General features: G+C 39.8%; 1 protein-coding gene across 2 annotated transcripts; it reads left to right on the top strand.

Annotated features, from left to right (window-relative positions):
- The first annotated feature begins 1,296 nt into the window (after positions 1-1,296).
- On the top strand, positions 1,297-18,426 carry actr8 (actin related protein 8). Of its 2 annotated transcripts, XM_017707477.2 has the most exons (13): positions 1,297-1,601; positions 2,421-2,591; positions 3,343-3,453; positions 3,533-3,637; positions 4,279-4,452; positions 4,549-4,642; positions 5,116-5,248; positions 8,232-8,385; positions 8,472-8,567; positions 9,765-9,905; positions 12,183-12,444; positions 14,480-14,643; positions 18,072-18,426. In XM_017707477.2, exons 1-13 carry the CDS (start codon positions 1,470-1,472, stop codon positions 18,213-18,215), a joined length of 1,881 nt encoding a protein of 626 aa, XP_017562966.1. In that variant the 5' UTR covers positions 1,297-1,469; the 3' UTR covers positions 18,216-18,426. The 2 variants fall into 2 exon arrangements, with proteins under 2 accessions (XP_017562966.1, XP_037392086.1); XM_037536189.1 differs by lacking the exons at positions 1,297-1,601; positions 2,421-2,591 and adding an exon at positions 2,994-3,033.
- Positions 18,427-19,851: the final 1,425 nt, after the last annotated feature.

Genomic DNA, 19,851 nt, shown 5'->3' with positions numbered 1-19,851 from the left:
CACACCTGACTGTCATCCCATTGACTGAAAACACCTGACTAATTTCACCTTCAAATGAACTGCTAATCCTACAGGTTCACAGACTTATGCCACTCACAAACATGTAATATTGGATCATTTTCCTCAACAAACTAAATGACCAAGTATAATATTTTTGTGTCATTTGTTTAACTGGGTTCTCTTTATCTGCTTTTAGGACTTGTTTATGCAGAAATATAGAAAATTCTAAAGGGTTCGCAAACTTTCAAGCACCACTGTATGATGTGTTACAGTATATTAATAAAGTTGAAGTATGGAATGGTTGGTTGCGGATGTCTTGCCTTACATGCGTTTTCATCGTATATCGTAGCTTTATGAAGTAGGATATTTTGAGTACTCTTTCTTTTACATAAGGACACTTCCTGAATTCTTGTCTCTTTTAAGTGTGAACAGGTCCTCTCACTACCCTCTAAACGTTTCGGGCATTGCTGTTGATGTACACTAAAAACATCTATTTAGATGTATTTTGGGGTTAGACAACCAAGTCTAATTATGTGAGTTTGCTGCACCTTACAAAGTAATACTATCTTACTGAGATATTAGTTTAACACTACTGTAATCATAGCACCAAACACATTTATTCCCATTTTTTTGTTTTGTTTTTTTACATGCCCCCCCATTTATTCCCCTGAAATAAATGTGTGTCGTACATATATTTGAAAAGCAGTGGTGGGTTTGGGGCCTTCACAGAAATTTGGGGGAAACGTGGACTGGAAACAGAAGGAAAATTAAAAACAATACTAGTCACTTAATATTTTGAAAAACACTACTTTATTAGCTATCGTTTTGGGGGTTTTCCCCTCATACACCACTGGTCAAAAGTTTTAGAACAGCTTTGTTTATGCAGGTTTATGTATATTTATCCAGTTTAACGTCTCATGCGCTGAAATTTTATATATATAAGTGAAGTGATACTTTTTTTTAATCCCACAAACGGGGAAATTCCACCTCCGCATTTAACCCATCTGTGAAGTGAAACACCACATACACACTAGTGAATACACACACACTAGGGTGCAGTGAGCACACTTACCTGGAGCGGTGGGCAGCCCTATCCACGGCACCCAGGGAGCAATTTGGGGTTAGGTGTCTTGCCCAAGGGCACCTCAGTCATCCACTGGATATATATATATATATATATATATAAATATATATGTGTGTGTGTGTGTGTGTGTGTGTGTGTGTGTGTATGTGAGCGAGCTGAAGGGTTTCAGTTCGTTTCTATGGGGCTGATTGATACGCAGTCGTTCTAAAGCAGAGCACTGCTCCTACACGTCCGTGTGTACTTCAAACACCACCCGGTGAGCGGCGCTGTGCGCCCTCTGCTCGCCTCGCGCTTCCCAGGAGGAGAAGAAGTACAGTTAGCTTAGCACCCTGGTAACAGTTTTTGGTGCCTGGTTTGAAAACGCTTCTACTGTGTCCGTCGCATCATGACACAAGCGGAGAGAGAGCACGAGAACGAAAAAGAAAAAGACAAAGAGCGCGAAAAGGACAAGGAAAAAGAGCAGCGCGGAGTAAAGAGGCCGATAGTTCCTCCCGCCGTCCCGGAGCCTCTGCAGGAGGTGAGCTTAGCTAACCTAACGGCTGTAGACGCTGCAGGGGTCCTCCACCCAAATACATATATATGTATACTCTTAATGAATTTTCTTATAAGTAGCTGCTGTTACGCCTGAGGCTTGTTGAGCTGTTTGACAGTCGCGAGAAACATTAACTTAGTGTATCCGCTGAATTGTGAACGGTTAGCGTAGCTCTCTCAATATAAACATTGAGGCCAGGCAGTTTAGTGTAGTTTCCCTGTGTGGACTGTGGACTGGGGAGTGACTGGGGAGTGACTGGTATGTTGTGACTGTGAAACATTCACTAGAAACAGCTGTAATTCATTTTTACATAACTGCTTTCCACACATCTCTATCCCTTAGATATAAAAGGCTGTTTTTGTTACTGTGCCTTTAAGACTAATACATGTAAATGAGCTCTGATCTGATTGGCTGCCTGTATAGCGCCTCACAAAGCAGTTTGGGCAAAAACCTGTGTATATATTGTTGCTGTTGGAACAAAACGTCATATCTCCATAATAGCAGCTTTATGGAGAAGCGAGACTGGGCTGAATGGCTGGGCTGTTCATGTGAAACGTGATCAGTGTTTACCTGCTACGTAAAAGTCTTTTATTAAAAAAATACAAAGGTGGGGAAATTGTGTTGCAGTCTGATGAATGAATTGTATTTTATACCTGGGTATAATTTTAAAGGTGTGATATATTTTTTTGTGTGTGTGTGCCGTCGTGGGTTAATAAAATATCCTGAAAATGGTGCTAACTTCATGACATGTTCTGCTCTGTATGTTGCTCTAAAGCAAGATGTCTCACTACCTCTTTGCCACAGCAAATCCAAACCAACTTCGTTGTGGTCATCCACCCTGGATCGCAGAGTCTCCGCATCGGCCGAGCTACAGATACTCTGCCGGTTACTGTTCCGCACGTCATCGCCCGAAGACACAAACTACCCTCTCAGTCTCGCTATGAAGATCCTCGGCTCATAAGAGAAGGACTAAATGTACGTTTGAGGCTCATATCCGCTGACTGTCTGGCTGGGAGCATACCTGTGTTCACAGGATGTCCCCCTAGCTTTTACTATGAAACATCAAGCTTCACTGAGATCAGTGAAGGAGATCTATAAAAGGCTTCCTACATTACGGGTAGAGTTTAATGAGGAGCAGGTGTCTTTAATAGGCACCTGTTTGCTCTCAACTAGGCTTGCCTCAGTGTACTAATTAGCTAGCACATTAAACTGTGTAATGCTTTTAGTGCTATAGTGGTTGGTATAGCGTACTGGGTAACACCTCTGTCTTCTACACTGTAGGCTGGGGTTCAGTCCCACCCTACACTATACCAATAAGAGTCCTTGGGCAAGACTCCCAACACCGCCTTCACCTACCTGTGTAAAAATAATCAAATTGTAAGTCGCTCTGGATAAGAGTGTCTACACATACGTTTCAGTGAGTAAATAAAGTGCTTCCTACATTTCATTTGCAAATATCCAGTGAAGTGTAGCATGTCATTTTTGGTCTGCTTTCTACTTCTTTGTTTTTCTGTCACTGTATTTTTACAAATAATTCTCGATTTCACCAAAATAGTTTAATTGAACTGCGGTGAAGCATTTCACGATGCATTAAATTGTTGTGAGGTTTACCTGCCTATGGTTTTCCTCTTAGTACTTTGATGCATCCTTTTGTTCTTAGCGGTTTGCCTGTTTCTCAGTATAACAGCCATATTTTATGTAATACATATTCCTAACTCTCCTCTAGAGACCAGATAGTGGTGAGCAGCGGCAGAACGGCCTCAAAATGGTGGACCAGGCGATTTGGTCCAAGAAGATGTCTAATGGGGCCAGAAGAACTCCAGTCTCTGCCGAACAAGTACGATCTCTCCTTAGACACTCTGATCTGTTTGCAGCTGTGCATTGTTGATGGTGATTGTGGCTACGTATGTTGACAGGCTCGAGTGTACAACAGGCAGATCAGACCTGCGGTTCTGGACCCAAACTCACGATTGAAATGGACTAATACCACTCATCAGCCAGAGTACTTGGTTGGAGACGAGGTGAGAAGGGGCTGGTAGCAGAAATGTTAACTACAGCTCTTTTTGTGCGTTGTGCATGCATTTGGAATGTGTTCAGTGTTGAGACTCATTTGCTGCCACTTCGAGAGGAATTCCGCCAGTATTTCCAAATGTCTGTGTAATCAAAATGAAAATGATTCTGGATGTTTTGATGTGAAGTGCTTCATTCTAAAGAAACTTCCTAAGCCAAGATTGTTTGCAGTGTTGTGATAGGAACCAGGCGTTGGACGAGCTTCATTCCTCTAAAAGCTCCCTCACAGAGAGTTGTTATATGAAGTGTCTATGAAATGCACTGCCTGATGCCTCAGACATTGTTATAAGAAAGTTCTGAGAAGCTTTTGGCGTAAAATGTATCCATTTTTTTCCATCCGCCGAGAAGAAAACCGAGAAGATGCATAGATGTTCACTGGTGGTTTTGGATGATAAATAAAATGGCTATTATTTATATAATAGACATTGAGCCTTGTGTTTCCTGCCAATAATGCCATAAAGAGTGCAAGTTCTTTGGCAATTAATCATTTCACAGTAAACCACTGTGAATGTCTTTGATTATATCTCAACCACAGTTTACAGTTTCACCAAAACACTTTCATTTCATTTGCTTTTCTCTTTTCTGTGCACAGGCTTTACATGTGAACCCCACAGACTGCTACAGCATTCACTGGCCTATCTGCCGGGGTCAGCTGAATGTCCACACTGGGCCCGGGGGCTCATTGAGTGCTGTACTAGCAGACGTGGAGACTATCTGGTCTCATGCCATTCAGAAACTTTTAGAGATTCCTCTGAAAGACCTGAAGGTATGTCCTCAGTGAGAGGCACTACTATTGGTTTTCAGCAGGAATGAGATGTGATTTGATGAGTGTATTAAGTTTGCTGCTATGCTTGGCTTTCAGTATTACAGATGCATCCTTTTGGTCCCAGATATCTATAATAGACAGCATGTGAAAGAAGTGGTGAACATGCTCCTTGTCAAGATGGGTTTCTCAGGTAAGAGATGAGAACTAAGAAAGCCATTTGTTGCAGATATGGACTCTAACGGCCAGTTTCTCAGTCTAGTCTTGGACAAGATTGAAGTGTCAATGTCAATGGTTCACCATTGGGTATTCTTCTAGGCCAGGGGTGGTGAACTGCAGTCCTGGTGGGCTGGGGTCCTGCACAGTTTGGTGATTTTCATGCACCTAACACTCCAACTAAACCTGGTAATTAACCGAAGAGTTAACCCAGGCGTGTTTTGGTAACAAAATCACTGAACTGTCCACCCCTGGTGATTAGATTATCAGTTTAGTAGGAGGTACTGTGGGGGCTAATCTGGGATAAACTGGGAAATAAACACATTCCAGTTATTGTGCTGATAATAGAATTATTATAGTAATGACGGCACTCATGATTCCAGTGACCCAGTTTCACAGTTTCTGATAAATGGATATTTCACACTGGCTTATGTGTGTTTGTGGTGTTAGCGATTGTGGTTCACCAGGAGTCGGTGTGTGCCACGTTTGGTAGTGGGCTGAGTAGCGCGTGTGTGGTTGACGTGGGGGATCAGAAGACCAGCGTGTGCTGTGTGGAAGATGGCGTATCCCACCGTAACTCCAGGTGAGTGATAGAAAGTGCGTGCTTCTTCTCAGGAGGGTGGAAACAATACAGAATTTGTGAGGATAAAGGTTTTATTTCCTACTTCATTGTCTGTAAAAAGCAGCAAAGCAGTGTCACAGTATGTTAGTTAAAAAATTATGCTCGGCTTAAAAAGTTGAAAATCCTTTAAGAAAATTGGAAGAAACCGACCCACACAGTACCAAACAAAACCCGGCTTGACCCTTACCTGACCCATCACCAAGTTTTGAATCTGAAACTGACTGGAGTCCCAAAAAGTCATGTCCGAAACAACCTTGAACTGGCCCAACATCACCCAACACCTGTCCAGGTCGCAACGGTTAAATTATTGCATCTCAACAGTAATAGCAGTCATTAGATCACTGACAAAAATAAGCCTGCTTACATTAATTTATTCATCAAATAGTGTTTTCAGACGTCAGATACTTTTGTCTGGATAAACGTTCCGTTCTGCAATGTTCTGCACTGTTCAGTGCTTCTGTAGCGAGATGATGGCCTTCATCTGTTTAATCATGCAACTCTGCTTCTTTGAGTGCATTTATATGCACTTAATAATCTGATAACTGCTGGCGTTTACGTGCGTTTTAGGAATCAGATAACAGGGAAACTCCAGGTCTACATGAGTCAGGCAGTAATCAGATTTTTTTTCTTTGCCACCAGCCTATAAACTCACAGAAGACGATGTAACGTGAACATAATATAGAACTCAAACTTCTTGCCGAGGCTTTTTAAAAAAACATTACGCCACTTAACCTGAAAATGTGAACATACGGTGTTTCACAATTGTGAGTACACCCCTCACATTTCTGCAAATATTTTTGTTATATATTTTCATGGGACAACACTATAGAGATTAAACTTGGATATAACTTAAAGCAGTCAGTGTGCAGCTTGTGTAGCAGTGCAGATTTACTGTCCCCTGAAAAGAACAACACACAGCCATTAATGTCTAAATAGCTGGCAACAACAAGTGAGTCCACCTCACAGTGAACATATTTGCAGAAATGTGAGGAGTGTACTCACTTTTGTGAGATACTGTACATCATCTAGAAAATAAAGAATATGTAAATCCTTCATTATGTCAAGCATGTAGTTAGTGAGCTGTTGTTGCCATCTGTGTTAAATGCTGCTTGCCTATTTCCGAGGTTTACATCTGCTGAGAATCCTGCCTACTCAGCTAAAGTCTAGTTCTCTTTGAGGTTTCTTGATCAGATTGTTAGACCTTTAGTGTGATCTGAGTGCTGTGTACATGGCCGTGTGAATAATCAAATAATAGCAATTTGCTTAAACGTGCTTTGTTTTTTATGATATATTGAAGACGGAGAGTAAAACTTTTTCATGACCGAATCATAAACATCTTTTTTGCTGCCCTAATTTGTACCTTTTGAATGGATTCGCTGTTTATTTACCTGAACGTGAAATTTTAACTTTACGCTCGGCCGACACGTTTGTAATGATATCTGAACCTATCATAAACAGACAAGTATCAGCAGGTTGGAAAAGTTTAAGTTCTGTGCCATATTGCAGCGTAGGAGGTAGATCAGATACACCAGTTTAAAAAATGTATATTGTAACAGATTTAAAAATTTGTCATTTCTTTAAACGTACAAAATTGATATGTTGTGACTTGTTCCTCCCTTTCAAACAAGAACATGTAGAACCTAAGGGGGGCTATATGGTAAAAAAATATCCTTAAAGACATTTTCATGATACACAGTGTGTAGTTAAGCCGACAAGAAGCACAAGCAAAACCATAGTACCACATTTAAATAGCTGTTCTGTTCTGTTCACAAATTAAGACAGCATAATTTTAAATTCTGGTGTATGCTATACCATGATCATTTTCCCCCAGTCTAATTTGGCATGTCGATTAAATAAGAACAGAATTTATATAGAATTGTACGCTCGCCTTAGATGGATGTTTTTGCTAGTAAAAAAGAAAAGTTAAATTATGACAAACATTTGCTCAAATAAATAAATAAACAAATAAAATTGCTCATTAGAAAATGAACAAATTAATACAAGAAGTTTTTTTTTGTGTATATCAGTGTGTTCATGTAACCATTTTCAAGCCTTCCCTCATGGCAGCCTGCTATCAATTATAATTATCATCCAGTACCTGATTGGGAATTTAACAAATCTATGTAATGGTTGGGGTCTCCAGTAGACACCTGGAACCAAACTTTGTTCTTTAAACTAGCTAACAACACATCAACTACTTTCGTGTTTATTTTCATCTGTTCCAATGATATATGCTGTTTTTACAAAAATGCTGAGATCAGTGGTTTCAACCAATGTGCTTGGCTGTCTGAGACCTTTGCACAGCGCTGTTTATCCATAAAATTAAACACAACAACAAGGAGAAGCTGCTCAGCATTAAAGATTCCTCTGTAAACGTTAATGTAGAGAGAGTTATTCTCTTGTGCAGAGCTAATGGAGACTCAGTGACTTAATTCATATAACATATTTTATGACATTTCAGTTATTTGCTTACATTTCATTTAACAACTGGAGGGAAACCTGGCTTATGTGACTCCACACATTGATTGTATTGACCATGAGAGAAGAAACTAAGAACCGCGTGTATGAGACTTGTGCAGTCGAATGCAAAAGGTATAAGTTTTCTAGTCAAATTACATGTTTTGTTACTTTTCTAAGTAAAAATAAGTTACAGAAAATAAACTGCATGTTTTAATGCTAAATTAATGTTGGTGTGCTACATTTAACAAAAACGTTGGTCTGTGCAAAAGTTAAGGCACAGTTTGTTCTATATTTGTGTTTATTTATACTCAGTAGAAATTAAAGTAGAAACCTAAAATGTCATATTTAAGTTTCTTCCCTGCAAATGATTCCATTTATAGCCCACTTAGAAAATCAATGAAACATGTAATGTGACCAGGACTGTTCAAACTTTTGCGTCCAACTGTATATGCAATAATGCCTGCATATGTTTCGCTCTCTTTAGGCTGTGTCTTGCATATGGAGGCTCTGATGTGACACGCTGTTTCTTCTGGCTGATGCAACGAGCTGGCTTTCCTTATAGAGAGTGCCAGCTGACTAATCGGTTGGATTGCATGTTACTGCAGCAGCTTAAAGAGACATTTTGTCATCTTGACCAGGTACACAGACATCTACATGCCACATCCTGTTTCAGTATCTGCTGCGAATACCTTTAGGGGCTTCTTTAAGTTGTTTTTCTTTTCAGGACATCTGTGGAATGCAAGACCATGAGTTTCGCAGCCGTTTCCCAGATTCCCCAGTGCTCCTGTATCAGTTACGGTTAGGTGATGAGAAGTTACAGGTATACACTTCAATTATTTAAGCTCCATAAACCGAACAGGTTACTTCATTGACCAAAGGACTTCCCATTATCCATGTACACCAGCGGAAATGCGTCTGTTTGGGAGCCGCAAACCAAGAAGCTTGTGACTCATAACTGGGAAAAGACTTAACAAAACACAATGTGTCTGGGTCCATAAATACATTTATGATTGTATATGAGAGTATGTGTATCAAAATATGTTAGCTTGATGTTAACACTTTGTGTTAGTGAAGTTTTATAGGCAAGTGTTTTTGCATCCCGGCCAATTGTCCCGGAAGTGTCCAAAAACAGTTTAAACATTGCCCCCAGGTTGAAGAGACAGACATTAATAACAGTTATTATAACAGTCATAGTAACTATAATAATAGTAGAAATGGCAATACTTATAGATATAAATAAATGAATAATCTGTACCATGCCATGTGCAACTTTATTCCATCCATCCATCCATTTTCTAAGCCGCTTCTCCGTCAGGGTCGCGGGGGGGTGCTGGAGCCTATCCCAGCAGTCTTCGGGCGAAAGGCAGGATACACCCTGGACAGGTCGCCAGTCCATCGCAGTAACAATACTTATTTAGTGTCTTTATTTTCTTTATTTTCACTCAAACATAAACGTAATCGCACCAAAAGCTTTTCCATATCGCTAAGTTATTTAGACATTTAAAACGCATCATTTAGAAATCATTCGTTGTGCCATATGTGATTGTGTGCTTGCAAATGGATTGCATGGTGAGTGACCCTCAGAGTGGTGTAGATTGTGAAATGTTTTCCACGACATTTCTGCTGGTAGTGTGTTGTAACGCTAATTTTTTTTAATCTAGTGATCTTCAGTTCTTCTGAATTTCCCTTGTAATGACATAATTGTCTTATGAGTGAAAAACGCTACCAAAACTCCACTCAGCCATTCTCTGACGACAGCTCCAAATCGATCCACCTTATCCAGCCCCTTCAAAGACTGCAGCAACGTTTCTATTGAACTCCCACTCACAGCATTCTCTCTCCCCCACAGTGTGTTTCTCATGAATCTGAAATTAATGAAAATGTAAAACAGGAAAATTCTGTTATGTGGCAACATGTTCTTTTTTGTGGGTGTGTGTGGGTGGGTGTGTGTGGGTGGGTGGGTGGGTGTGTGTGTGAGTGAAGGAGACTTTCTTTGATTGTTTGACCTTCTGCTCAGGCTCCCATGGCTCTGTTCTACCCTGCTGCGTTTGGAATCGTGGGGCAGAAGATGACCACTCTGCAGCATCGCTCCCAAGGAGACCCTGAAGATCCACATGATGAACACTACCTACTGAGCACTCAGAGCAAACAAGACCAAGTACATCATATTGATTTGCTCATTCATTCCCCTTAATTAATACTGTAGTGTCTAGGCAAAGAAGACCCAGGGAAGCTTTGCACTTTAAAGGCGAATGCTCTTAACTGAACCGGCAGCATGGGAGAACTGCTGCCAAGTGCTGCTCAGGTGGCTGTAATAGCAGGCAGGTCTATCCTAGCCATACACTTTCTCTTTACCGTAGACACTAACAGTGGCACTAATTACCCCTCAGCCCAGCACAGAACAGCACAAATACCACTAATGCACTGGTAACGTCCACAACAACAATACCATTACAAAAATCTCTCTCATTACTGGGAGCGTGGCAGCTCTTCACATGGTCACTTTGCTTGGACACACCTCCTGCACTCCCAAGGAAGCATGACCAATGGCAGACACTATATTCTCTTTATTATTAGGTACTACTGAGAGTTTAACGGTGAATGAGGGTGCTGCACTTTACAGGTTGTACATTGTGACCTACTGATGTCAGTCTTATCTTCCAACTGAGTAACTGATAGTATGACAGAAATGCAGCTCACTTCATGCATGTATTTACAATATTCATACAAAATGTCTCATTTACATAAAACTAATCAATTATTGCAAATTTGTAAATTATTACAAAACATGCATCTATTTTGGTCAGAGAACTGCACCTGTTTGGTTTTGTGGTGCCCCAACAAAAGTGTTGTAGTAGTTCAATTGTATTGTCGTCATCGCAGTTACAAGAATCACCAAATATTGTGCTATTATATTGTATTCATAACTCCATGTTTGTATGAAAACAAAATAATGGTGTAACAAAGTTCTAAGGTGATTTTTAGTCTGTTCTCTCACATTTCACTATAACGATACAGGCGAACCTGTCACAAAATTTGGCACTTGCCAGGCTTCATGTTGAATAATTTAACCCAGCATAGCAGCAGCCCACGATTATTACTCAGCTCACCCACATATATAGAATAAAAATTTTTAGGCTGATCAGAACTAAGATAACATTAAGAAAAACCAAAAAGAGGCTTTCATGAGCGGTGAAGTTGGTTTCACAGGAAACAGGAAGATGAGAAAGGGCTGTCAGTTATCTTTGTTAGCAGCCAAGACAATCGCCTTCCGTTTAGTTTTCGTCTAATATTGCAGTCTAAGGAATTCTATGGATTACTGCTACGAGACCGTCTACAAATTACTTCAAGTGGCAATCGTCGGGTCCAAGCGCTTACGCCTTATGGAGGAGCACAAATAATGGGCAAGGTTTTTTTGTTAAAATCACTAAATGTTTCTCACAGTGTTGACACGTTCCCTGACTTCTGTATTTCACCTTTTGCGTCGTCTAATGAGTTTTCATGCCTGATGGCAAATTGAATGGAAATTCCAGATGTTTCCAACAGATGGCATAGGTAGGATGGATATTTCAGTGAAATTTAGTCATTTGTTAGCCGTTGTTAGTGTACATCCGAGGTGTATTACTCTGTGCCAGTGTCCACAGTTTGATAGTTTTCCTACATGCACACAGTCACTAAACAGGGCAGACAGCAGGTAAGTGTAATCAGGTTTGTCTGAGCAGGTGTACCGTCAAACATGACATTCATTAAATGATTTTGAGACTTTTATTCTGTTAAATCAGTGTGAGTACAACTAAAATGCTGCTTGGAGCTTGATGTTTTTCTGTGGTTTTCTGTGCATTTCGTACCGGAAGACACAACATGGTGTATCGTAGCCTTTAGATCAGCTGTGTGGAGCTCTGGTCCTGGGACACCCCATTCTCGAGCACCCCTAATTCAACTCCAGAGCAGGAAATGATCAAATAGTGCAGCCCTCAGTTCCCCATATCTGCTTTAGATGGCAGTAGTTTTTCAGTGTTTCCTTCTTTGAGACTAAAACATCAGGTGCAGGCTTCACGCTATTCCCAGGTGTAGTATATTGTCGTAGTTCTATAATGAGAGGATACAACATTGGAGAGGAACTTTCATGGCTATTTGAAAATTCTGTCTCATCTCCAGGATTGGATTTGTAAAACACTTGTCACACAAATACATTGAAAAGATGCAAAACCAAAGGAGGCATGATAAATAAGTTGTCGATAGAATAGTTAGTTTAAAAAGTCAGTTGTTGAAATTACTATTACTAGCTATTTGTCATTATCTGGTTATTGAAGGATTTAGATAGATCTTTTGGCTCTTTACACTCAGCTTTGTTGGCATACTCAGAATGTTGCTGCAGCAAACAGGAAGAAGAAGAAGAATTATTTCTTTTTCTTTTTCTAAACTCCCCCTTCAGTCCTCCAGAGCCATGGAAAGAAAGGGTCTCCCTAAGCCCCCTGGTTTTGAGGGTGAGTCCAGCAGTCAGGGAGGTGACCCGTCGGAACGAGGAAGCCACGCACAAGAAGAGCTCGGACATTCCCAAGCCGATTGTCTTGTGGGGGGGACAGATCCAGAAGAGACCCCTTCTGTCCTCTTGTCCAGAAAGTCAGCAGTCACCCAGTTTGAAGGCAAAGCACTTGGGCTGGATAAGGCTGTTCTACACAGCATCGACTGTTGTGGTAAAAACATCCTATATTTAAAAATGATTTATGGTTATTGTCAGATGTCTTGATGCAATCTGATGGATACATGTAAATAAATTGAAACAATAAGGGGGAAATCAAAATGACAGAGTCAAGCAATAGAATAAGTATTGCTGTTTGTCTTTTATATTTAATGCTCCCCGGGCGCTGTGGATAGGGCTGCCCACTGCTCCGGGCAAGTGTGCTCACTGCCCCCTAGTGTGTGTGTTCACTAGTGTGCATGTGGGTGTTTCACTGCATGGATGGGTTAAATGCAGAGCTCTAATTTCACAGTGTGCAAACAAACACAGTGACAAATGGTTGTTAATTCTAATTCTAATGTCTTAGCAAGAGTATCCATAACACTGTACATTAATTAATGCAAATTGATAGGTAATTACATGCTAATATGCATTTAAATATGCTAATAAGCAATCAATATAATTATCTATGTGTTATTTAACTCTAAAATTAGGCATTAGGGGGATGGAGTGGTGTGTGTGTGTGTGTGTGTGTGTGTGTGTGTGTGTGTGTGTGTGTGTGTGTGTGTGTGTGTGTGTGTGTGTGTGTGTGTTTGGTGGGGTGGGGGGGGTTCTCTCCTCTAAATTGTGCAAACTTAGGACTTTGAGCAGCCTGTATTGGTAGGTACAAGTTAGGCCTAAAGCACAGGCTGCTTGTTTAAAGACGCATGTAGACGTTTATGTAGACCGTTGTTAGCATAGCAATTACCTTATTACTAAAGGGGTTCTGGAAACCCAATCTTGGATCTCCTTAATAACTTGTCATTGAGATGTGGAAGAATGAAGGACACAACAGACCACATGTTAATTGATAATATAGGTATATTTTCCTTTTTATTTGAGGGGAGACAAAAAAAAAGTAGAAAGAAATTAAGATATTAGTAACTAGTCAAGTCTTAATCAAGAGTTTGTAGCATAATTAGTAGCGAGAATAATCACTGTACTGGAAGGGACAAAATGAGCAATCAATTAATTAAATCTATTGATTTAATATAATTAACAGATAAGTAACAGGATTAACACGTACTTGTTCTCATGTTACTTATTTAAATGAGTAAACACACTCAGCTCATTAGCAGTGCAATAAGTTTAGCGGTGAACTAAAGACAAACTAAAGTTTACTAAGTAACTAATGCTTAATGAGCAGTTAATATATAATTAATGAGTATTTAATTATTGGCATATAATTGTCAGTTAATTTGTGACCCAGAGAAAGAAAATAAATTCAGTCAGAAGGTGAAGATCCCGCATGCTGATTAAAGGGGCATATCTAATGACGGCTGCAGATAAAAAGCATTACTGTATGTTCACAAATAAGCATTTGGGTTTGTGGAAAATGTTAAGGGGGCAGTCGTGGGCTGGAGGTTCGGGAACTGGCCCTGTGACCGGAAGGTTGCCGGTTCGATCCCCAGGGCCGACAGTCCATGACTGAGGTGTCCTTGAGCAAGACACCTAACCCCCAACTGCTCCCCGGGTGCTGCGGATTGGGCTGCCCACTGCTCCGGGCAAGTGTGCTCACTGCCCCCTAGTGTGTGTGTTCACTAGTGTGTGTGTGTGGTGTTTCACTTCACGGATGGGTTAAATGCGGAGGTGGAATTTCCCCGGTTGTGGGATCAAAAAAGTATCAAAAAAAAAAAAGTATCACTTAACTTAACTTATCCTGCGGTGGTTATACTGTGTGACGTTTTATCATTGTGGAGATGATGCAAATAGGGCTTAGTGTTTTATTATGCCCGAAGTAAAAATCAACTTATTTTACTGTAGCAAAGTATTTGGATGCCAACCTGCTCATCTTACCTAAAATAAATTAGATTCTAGTAATATTAGTAATATTTACTCTGAAATGTTTGGTATCAGCAGATTCTCAGTATTGAAAAATACTGACTCAGGCCAAAAGGTTCACTTGCATGGCGTAGCTATTTGTATGTATGTCAGGTAATAAAGAAACAAGATTGATTTATTATTATTCACATGCTAAAAATGTGTGTTGGTCTTGTGGACGTCTCTGACAGCATCGGATGAGACCAAGAGGAAGATGTACAGCTCTATCCTGGTAGTAGGTGGTGGGCTCCTGTTTCACGGGGCACAGGAGTTCCTTCAACATCGCATTCTCAACAAGATGCCTCCATCTTTTCGTCGTCTGGTGGAGAACGTGGAGGTCATCACACGACCAAAGGTACCTGTATGGGTTGTACTTTTCTTTTGGCAGTTATAGTGGATCTCATTCACCGTTTGTATAAAAATCATCTGACTTGGTGTGCAGACAAACATCTCACACAATTTACTGCCAAATTCATAACGTAAACGTGCATATGCACATACATTTGGGTACCGTTTCTCCAGAATATTCTGAATGGCTGGTTCTTGATTCCTCTGATTTTATCCATCCATCTGGTTGCTGGTTGTTCTCTTCCTCTTTTACCTTAAACTCCAATGAATTTGTTCTTCTCGGAATGTGTCCAAAGTAAGATTCAGTTTGGTTTTGTGGGTTTTGGTGAGGCTTGATTTGTTCAGTGATAAATTAGTTTGTTTTCTTTGCCGTTTAAGGTACTCTCAAAAGTCTTGACCAACACCAAAGTTCAAAGGCATCTATATTGATCATGTCTTGTTTGTTTATTGTCCAGCCTTCACATCTATAAAAACATTTAAAATACATTAGAGCTGCTTCATCGTTTCTAATAACTGAAGCAAAAAGCAAGATCTGTTCACCATTTCCACACCTTTATCAGTGATGAAATTAACTGGCTTTCCTGTTGCCATAACATTGTCATAGCACATTCAGTAAGAAGCCGAAATTATAGCCATTGTTTGTTTTTTTTTTTCTTTTCTTTCAGTTGTAATGTTGTGTTTAAAGTAAACTATGCTATTGGTAACTACGCTAGATTGTATAGTGTAAAAGTAAGGTTGATTAAACATTCTGTACTTATTCTGTAAGTATACCTGTTTTCTATGAATGTATTATTTTTAGTTCACAGGCAACCATCAAACAAGAAATAGGGAGCGCTTTAAAGCTGACCATGCATTTGTACTTAAATTTCTATGATATGAAAGCTGTAAATTCCACATAATACAAAAAATTAACATTGTTTACACGAGTTAGCACTCCTGAAATAAGTTCTCACCTCTGAAATCTCAATTTAATTAGTTATAAGCATTAACTTGCATTAGATAGTAATGGTGAACTGCCAGTTAGCCAGTCACACAGGAAAAAATGATGACATGCAAACTGATATGACTTATTTGATAGGCTGTCTCAGATTTATACTAAGGTTGTCCATAGTTGTTAATATTCAAGCAAAGAAATTGCCCAGCCTGTCACAGATGTAGGTAACAAACAGACCAGTATAGTTTTCCCAAGTGAAAAAATGAAAACGACGACTTCTTATGTTTCTTTAGACTTTTTTTATTACCTCATATAAAGGCAGTGTTTTTTTGCATACTGTTGTTCTGAGTTAATTCTGCATTTGTTTGTATGAGAAGGACCAATTAAAGCATGTAGCTATTTATAAATCCAAGCTGGATCCTTTGCAGGTGAAAACTCAAATTATTGCTTATTCACTCTGATCAAGGAGACATAATTCTAGTATTTACAAGTAACAGTTGTTTTTAAAAGTGCTTTAAAAGCTGTGAATGGACATTTCAGAAGACTCACAATGGTGTACTGCAGTGAGCGAACAAATTACTCTTCTTCAAGCAGCATTTGCACTAATTGAAATGGATTTTACAGGTGAAATATTGTCACCTGAACAGCACTAGGGAGGCCCTTGGGTTGTGTACACTCAATGTATCAGACATCTGTTACAGTCTATTTTATAAATGCACATGATGTATTTCATAAGGCACTGTCAAACCTGTACATTAGGGATGCGCATTCTGACCTAATTTTGAGTACAAATTTCCCTGCTGCACTTTCCCCTCCCACAGCTGCTGTCTGTCTGACGAAACTAGAGATATAATGAAATATAAGATTAAATGTCAGCATAACATTGTTATTGGCTGTATGCAGCTTTATTCATAATATTAATGGTAAGAAACGTTCACACATGTTGTAGCTCAAAGTGCTGTACAATGAAATAGCAAGATTTAGAAGTAAAAGCAAAAACACACTAGATAAAATAACAATAAAACGAAGTAAAATAACAGACAATAAAGTGAAAAGGAAAATTGAACATGGTGTTTAACAATTAAACAAGTCTGTGTAAATCAGGCATGTCAGACTAGGGACCGTCCAGGCTGAAGTGCTGCAGATATCAGTGTTTACCCTCATCGAACACTCTGAATTCAGTTCATGAAGGCCTTTCTAATTAGCTGATGATCTGAATCAGGTGTGGTTAATAAGGCAGCTTGCTGAAGTCTGCAGTGTATTGGCCCGCAAGGACTGGAGCCTGACACACCTGGTGTGAATTCAGAGATTTGTTTCTAAACATTAATTTCTGAAAACATGTGAAGAGACTGAACTATATATATGTATGTGATTTGTGGAGTTAACTATTTTTTATCATTTTTTTCTGTTCAGGATTTTTGGGCAGCCCTGAAATAATGGCTCAATTACACACTGGAGCCATACTTAGCATGACCTCTTCCCAAACATTATAACGGTACAAAAACTACAGCGCATTAGCAGCAGCGGTTCTCCCAGCCTAACTTTATTTGGCTAGATTATGCTAGTCAGTAATACCTGTTGTTTGCATAAATGAGGGAGAAAAAATATAATTCTGCTGAAGACTGAGAGGAGCGAGGTTGATTCTTGGGTGTCCTCTGGCTCTGGTGGCTCAACATGTATGGCTGTACATGTATTTTACAGAAGATATTTGCAGAAGGACACTAACTACAGACCTAAGATCACATGTTGAAACAAACAGACAGACATTCTTTGAGGTGCACACAGGTCATAGGTAATATACAGCTTTGAAAAGTAGTAAAACAACTTTAAAATCAATCCTAAAAGATACAGGCTGCCAGTGCTTTCAAAGCAGGGGTATGATATGAGCCCCCTTCCTTGGTTTTGTTAGGATTAGTGCTGCTGCATTTTGTGTTGTAGAGGATTATTTTCTTGGGATGTCCAGTAAAAAGAGCATTACAGTAATAAACTCTACGTGTAACCAATAGAACATTTTCTGCATCACGCTGGGATAGAAAAGGTTTAACTTTTAGCAACATTTCTTAAACAGTAAAATGCAGCCTCAACCTCTTAACTTACAAACATGGTAAAGAGGTATGTAACTTAGGCTGTTCAGTTATTCAGACCAAAGCTCCATAGGCTGCCCCCCCCCCCCCATCCAATGGATGGATGGATGGATGGATGTAATCCATCATCCCAAATAGAACATTGATTTCCGTATGTCTGCGGATTTAACACAAAGAAGAAAATATAATGTCAATGGTTTATGGTACAATAATATTGTAACAAGACTTAAGTGATTTTGGACCATCTGTATTGGTTTGTTAAAAAGTCCACATCAATGTTGAAGAGCTGTTTAAAGTTTAGTAAAGTTTTTAACTCACAGTGACCGTGTATTACAGTACGAGAGCAGCATAGCACAGAATGCATACGCTTTGTTAAATGGTGTAGCGCAGTACAAACAGCTTTGACATCTCTTGCAGGACATGGACCCCCGACTAACAGCGTGGAAAGGTGGAGCAGTGTTGGCGTGTTTGGACACCACTCAGGAGCTGTGGATCCACCAGAGAGAGTGGCACCGCTTTGGTGCACGCATGCTCCGAGAAAGAGCAGCCTTCGTCTGGTGAGATGAGTGTATGAGTGTGTGTGTGTGTGTGTGTGTAATGGGTTATTATTTCATCAGGAGAGATTAATTGCCTGTATAAATTCTGTGTAAATATTATTTCATTATGTAATATCAAGGTTTGTACATGTGATCCATATACCATGTTTTCTTAAAAAAAAAAAAAAAAGAGTAACGGTTAAACATGGAAACAAATAAAAAGAAATGAAAAGGAAGTCCTGAAGTCCTGTGACTTCTTTTTTTCTTTTTAAATCAGATACACAGATAAAAAGGCAGATGACTCTGTGGTATCCTGTTTTCGTATGTAGAAGGAAGTGGTTGTTGGGGAAATATCCTTCATTTCAAACTTGTCAAAATGTCATATTTTACCGTAGAGGCCATGATATTACCAAGCGATCTGAACACTGGGCTGTCAGAGGTTGACTGAATTAACTAAGTGTTGAAACATGATCTCTCATTATTAAACCCGTCCTTACCACTTTTTTTGTGCTAAATATTGCGAGTGAGTCAAAATCACCCATACCGTACAACTCTGCCAGAGAGCACAGCAAGATAACTTAAACACTAAAACTGATGTCCAAAGTAAATCATGGCATATTGGAGTCATTTCAAAAGCACTTGAAATGTTTTGTCATATAATCTTAAACGTGCATATGTAGCAGTATGAAGTCTTTTTATCCAAATAAAATAGTGCTGCACCTAGGGTTGCAGCGGTAACCGGTTCCACGGTATACCACGGTATTAAATGCACGGTTATCATACCGTGGGCATTTGCTCATTACCGGTAAAACACAACCCAGCTCAGAAACTCACCCGCGCATGCGCAGCTCCGCTCCGTTTCAGTCACACAAGCACACAGCAGTGAGAATGGCAGAGAGTGCCACAGACTTAACAAATCTCCGTCCCCCTAAAAAAAGGCTAAACTAAAGTCAGCAGTGTGGGACTACTTCGGATACCCGCCAAATGCACGCGAGGATGGGAATCCGATTTGTAATCAATGTGGCAGGAAAGTGGCAGCTAAAGGAGGGAATACCTCTAACCTGTTCTCCCATCTCCGAGAACACCACCCCGCTGTGCTCGTCTATAATTTCAGTCCGACCCTAAATGCGTGAAATTTCCACTATAAAACCCATCTTTGTATTCGTGCACAGCCCACGCGTTAAGCGCCCGCAAAAGTGCTGAGTCATCCGAACTATGAGCATGCAGGTGCTGGAAGTAACGTTATGCCCGTGGCTATGAAGCGCGTGCTGTGGTGGATGCGCGTGTCCGTGTTCAGGTCCTCACAGACTAATTTGGATTTTTCCGGAGTCGGACTCAACGTGAAAGACGCCATTAATATGCATGAGTTTATATTTAAAATCTGACGTGCCTCTATTGTGAGGATCATGTATAAAATAGATAGTCCCCTCTTTCTGCAGTCTCTGGTTATATTAACTTGGCATTAACACGGACGTTTACAACAGTAGTTGGTCAGACACGCACACAGGCTCAGATATTAAATAATTAAACTTAAATAATTGTACTGAATATTTTAAATACAGGATCTTTACACACACACACACACACACACACACACACACACACACACACACACACATATATATATATATATATATATATATACATTTATTTTTTATTAT

This window comes from Pygocentrus nattereri, chromosome 29, assembly GCF_015220715.1.
Source record: "Pygocentrus nattereri isolate fPygNat1 chromosome 29, fPygNat1.pri, whole genome shotgun sequence".
NCBI classification, from domain to species: domain Eukaryota; kingdom Metazoa; phylum Chordata; class Actinopteri; order Characiformes; family Serrasalmidae; genus Pygocentrus; species Pygocentrus nattereri.
This window is presented reverse-complemented; position numbering and strand designations above follow the sequence as displayed.

Bases quoted from the DNA above. Each gene is read 5' to 3' on its own strand.
- actr8 (XM_017707477.2), top strand. From the start codon at position 1,470: ATGACACAAGCGGAGAGAGAGCACGAGAACGAAAAAGAAAAAGACAAA. The intron at 4,453-4,548 runs GTATGTCCTCAG...CTTGGCTTTCAG, and splicing joins TTCCTCTGAAAGACCTGAAG to TATTACAGATGCATCCTTTT. The intron at 5,249-8,231 runs GTGAGTGATAGA...CGCTCTCTTTAG, and splicing joins GTATCCCACCGTAACTCCAG to GCTGTGTCTTGCATATGGAG.